This window comes from Gymnoscopelus braueri, assembly GCF_963280865.1.
Source record: "Gymnoscopelus braueri genome assembly, chromosome: 22".
Lineage (NCBI taxonomy): Eukaryota > Metazoa > Chordata > Actinopteri > Myctophiformes > Myctophidae > Gymnoscopelus > Gymnoscopelus braueri.
The window spans coordinates 4,649,150-4,655,379 of NC_137624.1; the positions used below are offsets into that span (position 1 = coordinate 4,649,150).

At 38.7% G+C, this 6,230-nt stretch overlaps 1 protein-coding gene across 1 annotated transcript; it reads left to right on the plus strand.

The window, feature by feature from the left end:
• The first annotated feature begins 634 nt into the window (after positions 1 to 634).
• LOC308078034 (uncharacterized protein) lies at positions 635 to 5,878 on the plus strand. Its single transcript, XM_080419091.1, has 6 exons — positions 635 to 849; positions 1,115 to 1,216; positions 3,759 to 4,262; positions 4,370 to 4,503; positions 4,753 to 4,856; positions 5,001 to 5,878. The coding sequence occupies exons 1-6, from the start codon at positions 702 to 704 to the stop codon at positions 5,155 to 5,157; spliced, it is 1,149 nt and encodes a 382-aa protein (XP_080275217.1). The 5' UTR covers positions 635 to 701; the 3' UTR covers positions 5,158 to 5,878.
• Positions 5,879 to 6,230: the final 352 nt, after the last annotated feature.

A 6,230-nucleotide genomic window follows, 5' to 3' on the forward strand; every position in this document is an offset into this window, starting at 1 on the left:
AAATAATGTATCTTTACCTTTTAGGCTTCATTATAAAAAATTGCACAGGGAATATAATATGTCAAAAAACTGAAATATACAGAGACTTTACTGGCATTTATTAATTCTATACAAAAAAAGGAATAAAAAAGAGACAACAACGTATCTACATATTTACACATAGCATATCCATCCAACATTATGTACATGAGGTTTAGAAATAAGGTGCGTGAGCATATAGCAGCTGTTATCTGTTCATAGACATTAGTGCAAGAAGAGTATCAGTGCATGTTCATGAGAATGAGGTGCAGAGTATCGGCAAGTCTCAAGTTCAACCATAGTCCTCGAAAGGACTATTCTACACACACACACACACACACACACACACACACACACACACACACACACACACACACACACACACACACACACACACACACACACACACACACACGCAGAGTGCCAGAGATTGAAGTTCATATCTCTGCTAGCCATTTAAAGGATGGCTGCTTTGCATGGGAAGTTTGCATGGCCGAGAGAAATAGTGCTTCACTATTCTTTCAAAGCATTGTTCTTCATCTTCCTCTTTTGTGACTTTAAGTTTTCCAACAAGTTGTAGAACACATGCAGTTTGACAATGAACTACAATGTGTGAGGACGTGTATGTCAACACCGGGCCAGATCTGACCAAGAAGGTCAGATATGGCCGAGGAGAGAGAAAGATGGAGATGGAGGAGAGAGGAGAGATAGAAGAGGGGATAGACGATATTTATCTCACTCCAGACGACCGTGACCCCATCTATGACGACGTTGACTCTGGGACACAGCAGGATGCTGCACAGAAGAACACAGCACAAGTGCAGCATGGAGGTAAAATACATAATAATATACAAAGGTTAAAAAACACATGTATGGATGTTACATAAGGGGGGTGTAGTGGTGTCTGGAGAAGTGGGTAAACAGACTATACTCTTTCAAAAAAGGTGAATAAACATGCTATAACTGAAGCGTGGTTAAAATAAAAACTCAAAGTATACCATCACAATTTGATAAAAAGTGTCACTCATTTTAAATATCTTATTTTGGGTACTTTATAACTTAAGTGAGTGTAATGTTGGTGTTGTATGTTTTTCAGGCTCTGGAGAGTCAAAGCAGAATCGCTACATAGCTGTTGCAGTGTGTGTGGGGCTGCTGTGTCTTCTCCTATTGGCTGGAATCATTATCCTGGTCATACTCTGTGAGTAGCATTCTATAAACCTTTGCTGTTGATGGATGTTGATTGAAATACTTTGGGCTCTATTGTGAGGCAGGTGGATTGGCGTGAGGCATGCAGTGGACGGGCAAATTTAAAATGTCTGTGCCTTGGTGTGTCACTCAGGGATTCATCGTGCACAACGTTTTGCCTTTCAGAGTTCAGTATTCTCAGTGCATAATCAGAGCATAGCCCAAATTATCTGTCAATGTGGTGGCCCGTGAGCCAAATACAACTCGTAAAAGTGTCCAATCTGGCCTGCGAGAGTGTTGAAGAAGAACAGTATGAATCTGTATCTGATCCCAGGCCATTCTCTCGTTTGGTGTCTGCCTCTACTGCTGCAGTAGCATGCAGCTTTGTTGTAGATAGCCTATATAAAATAATAGACAGCAGTTATTGTAACTTCACCGCCCCAATCTCCCAAATGTGCATTTGTCAACCCGTCTATCCTAGAGTGAGTATAGGTTGGTCTCAGAGCTACGCAGTTCATTTCTCCTCAGTCTGTGTCTCTATGTCAAAATGATGGTAACTATTGCTATGCATCCCATGTCTATAATGCATTCTAAGCATACTTAAAATATATTATATTCTGTTTTTAACTCCTAAACACTTCATATTTGCATTATAATGCTTCATAACAAAGTAATCATGACACATTATAAAGCATTCTGTACAGTGACTTTTAAGGTCAAGTATTCTAATACTTCATGAGAGCTGGACACTTATGTTTTTTGGGCAAGGATCATAGTGATCCCATCATAGTTTTGATACATTATAATGATCTTATAATGTAGCTTAATCATTGTTTCATTCAATCACTACATTCCTGAAGGTGTAGGCAGACACTTTTTGTGTTTATTTTACTTTAATTAAAGCACCCAATGATTACTTATAGTGACATTAAAATCATGCATTATAAAATCATTATAATGTATTACAATATATTGTTATAAAGCATTATGAGTATTTATGAGTTCTTATAACTATGATTATACAGTGTTATGAGCAGATTATAATGCATCAGCTGATAAAGCATTATTGACATGTGATGCATAGCAAGTGTTACCCCCTCCTAAAGGTCCTTACACACCGGGGCGAATTCTTCATGCGAATAAATACCTTATAAAGTCAATGCAAGCTTCCACATCAGTTTCGCGGAGCGAAAAAGCGTCTTTTAATTATTCGGAAGGAGTCCGAATTTTGCGTATATTCGCATATTCGCCGGTGTGTAACCGCCTTAACACTGCTGATTCACCCTGCATTATTGAGTATGTCCTCAGGGACCATCAGAGAGCTTGTTACATTCCAAAATCATACATTTGCCTATAAGTCAAAGATGACTTACTGTAGGCAGACAGTTATTTTGGAATGTAACAAGCATTCTGATAGGCTGAGGACATAATCAATAATGCAGGGGGAATCAGCAGTGTTAGGAGAGTAGATTTAGACAGATAGAAATAGAGGCAGACAAAATATGACTTAAGAAATTATGATAACAACACATTTTGCCTAAATCAAGAGATGACTTAGGCAGATAGTGATTTTTCATCTTTTCTGAAAACCTTAACATGACTTATTTGTGAACATTATGCTAATTGACTTACTTAATCTCACACGAGAATATTGTACTTTTACCACTTTAGTTACTGGTTACTTTGCAGATTTGTATTATTATTAAAAAACTTACATTAACCTCTTCAGCCCTTATATAATACGGCTATTTGAAAATAGCCGATCTACAAGCTCACAATGCGTCGCGATGTGACACGTTGTGTCACGGCTATTTTCAAATACTTTTTTAAGTACTTTTAATTTGGTACTTTAAGTACATATTGATGCCAATACTTTTGTACTTTTACTCAAGTAAATTTTGAAAATCAAACTTGTACTTTACATTTTGGTATTAATACGTAAAAAAACCTTGAGTACTTTTTCCATCACTATGTCCCTCTCCCCCGGTGATGATAAAACACTCCCTTTTCCATTTGATTGGTCAATATTGAATCCACCTGCAACACACCCACAAATTCAGTCTGATCCTTCCTGCCTCATCATTGGCTGCAGGTGCTCCACCCTAATGTTATACATCAAATGTCTTAGCCTCGCGTAGCCAGACTATATCACTGCGTGGATATGAGTCTAGTGCTTCCAAGGGGCGGGATCAAAACAATGGCCCTCGACGCAATTGGTTACACCTACAACCAACTACCAATTACTCCCATATTCGAATACTGGGCCCTGATTGGTCACCCACGTCTTCTGGAGCAGGAAATGGATTCTCTATGGAGCGGTGCCAGACCCAAATCGCAGAGTAGATTTTTTTTTTGCATTCGCAGATTCGTCTGGTCCCAGGCTACAAATGTCTGTCACCAAGCCCAACCCGCCATGTTATTGACTGCTCCTCACACCAGTTCACCTGCTGTTTCCCCAAAATAGGGCCCTCTGTATCATTGATGTCAAATGAAGACAACTATCAACACAAAGTTGAATGCAAAACTCATCAGTTTGTTGATTCTCCTTCTTACAGTTTTTGCGTTGATTAAAGAGAAACACAACCTGCAGTCCAGTTTTGATCAGACCAGACATGACAACATGACCGGACTGAAAGACCAGTGGAATACTAGATTTGACACGTTACAGACCAGACTTAACATCATGACTGAACAGAAAGACAACTTACAGACCAGACTTAACAGCATGACTGGACAGAAAGACCAGTGGAATACTAGATTTGACACGTTACAGACCAGACTTAACAACATGACTGAACAGAAAGACAACTTACAGACCAGACTTAACAACATGACTGGACAGAAAGACCAGTGGAATACTAGATTTGACACGTTACAGACCAGACTTAACAATATGACTGAACAGAAAGACAAGTTGCAGACCAGTTTTGATCAGTTGCAGACCAGACATGACAACATGACCAAACAGAAAGACAAGTTGCAGACTAGCTTTGACGAGCTAGAGATCAGATCTAACTACATGACTAACGAACAAGATCGCCTGAAGAGGATTCATTGTGGTCAGTGAGACATCACTGTTATTCTTCATTCTTATATCATGTTGTTCATCATTTGTCATTAATCTGAGCATGTAAAAACAGTTTCTAACATTATATTTTGTTGTTAGAATCACATGGATTCACATTTGGTGATGGTGTGTGTTATTACATCTCTACTGAGAGTAAAACCTGGGCGGAGAGCAGAACATACTGTACAGCCAAACAATCTGACCTGATCATCATAAACAGCAAAGAAAAACAGGTACAGTATGAGTGTGTGTGTGTGTGTGTGTGTGTGTGTGTGTGTGTGTGTGTGTGTGTGTGTGTGTGTGTGTGTGTGTGTGTGTGTGTGTGTGTGTGTGTGTGTGTGTGTGTGTGTGTGTGTGTGTGTGTGTGTGTGTGTGTGTGTGTGTGTGTGTCCATTAGTGCATGCTGTAACCTATTCCAATGTTTTGAGACACACATCTATTGTACAGATTGCACTTCAGTAACCAGCTGCTTTTCTGTCCAGGACTTGGTTGACAGTTTAAACCAGTGGCTGTGGCTGGGATTGACTGACAGAGAGACAGAAGGAGTCTGGAAGTGGGTAGATGGAACACCACTGACCACCCCAACGTAAAACTTCACCTTCATTCTGCTACTCTAATCAAACATTTGAACAACATTTCACATGTTTCCTCCTCACATTCATTTCTAAATGGTATTAAACGCTATTCTTGTGATGGTATTGTAATGAATGAAATGTTCCTACTTCTACAGGTACTGGAAAAATGGTGAGCCTAATGACGAAAAAGGAGGAGAAGACTGTGCTATGTTTGAAGACGGGTTTGTTAATGGAGTATGGACGGGTGATGGAGGATGGAACGACATACCATGTTCTTTAAATGGACGTTGGATTTGTGAAATAGTTATGTAGAAGAATGCGTTACCTAGTAATAGTTATATGTATTAGTTGCATTGGTACAACAAATACATTAATTGTACATGTAATAGTTTATGTGTTTGCTTTGGTTTATCTGCCTTGCAATTCTACCCAATATGCACTGTAGACATTACTTAACCGCTTTAACCATTCTTAGTCAAACGGACCAGAGTTACAAGCATTCTTTGACCACTTTTTTTTTTTCTGTGTACACCAAATCTCTTCACGTAGATCTGCTATTTTTGGCAAATGTTCCCCCCTGAATAGGCATGCTGGGGTTCAGAGGATCATTTACATTCATATTTAGTTAAAGGGGAGACTATGTAATGTAACATGTAATAAATGAATAATATCCATCTGTTTCATTTTAATACCACAGACATGATGTGATGGAACTGGGTTTGGTCCAAATCAGTTTGTTAAAACAGTGAATGTTAAAACACATGAATAAAACAGTACATGAACACACATTACTGACTGCACTGTAAATTACTGTTATCAAATCAATGTTCTGTATGTGACACCAGGGAGTTGATATAAACTGTTGCACCTCTATGATAAAAAAATAAACTTGTTCAACAAATGGATAATTAACGGTACTGAGTTTGGGCTTCCTTAAATGTAGGGCAACAGATAAGGAACAACTTCAAATATTTACTAGTCCATATCTAGACAATATCAGTTGCTGTTTAAACATAATTGTATGGAAATGACTTCAAATGAGACGTTCTGAAAAAGGCAGCTGTACAGAATTGCACAGTGATGACATCACCAGTGGTGGAAGTTAACTAGTTGTACTGTATTGACTGTACAATATTTGCCAATAAATGTGCATTGTAAATGTCTAGAATACTCTATTTGCAATGCTCTGGAAGCCTTTCTAATGTCAACAATTACATCTATATTGACTATATAAGCAGTATATCTACGGAGTTTAGGTGAGTTTACCAGGGTGGACTTCTTACGCTGCCTAAACTGCTCATGAATATTGAATGTTGGGGGCGGGTCAGATTTAGCTATTCAACTGTTTGACAGTTTCCCGCCTCTCCTCAATTTTGATTGGTTGT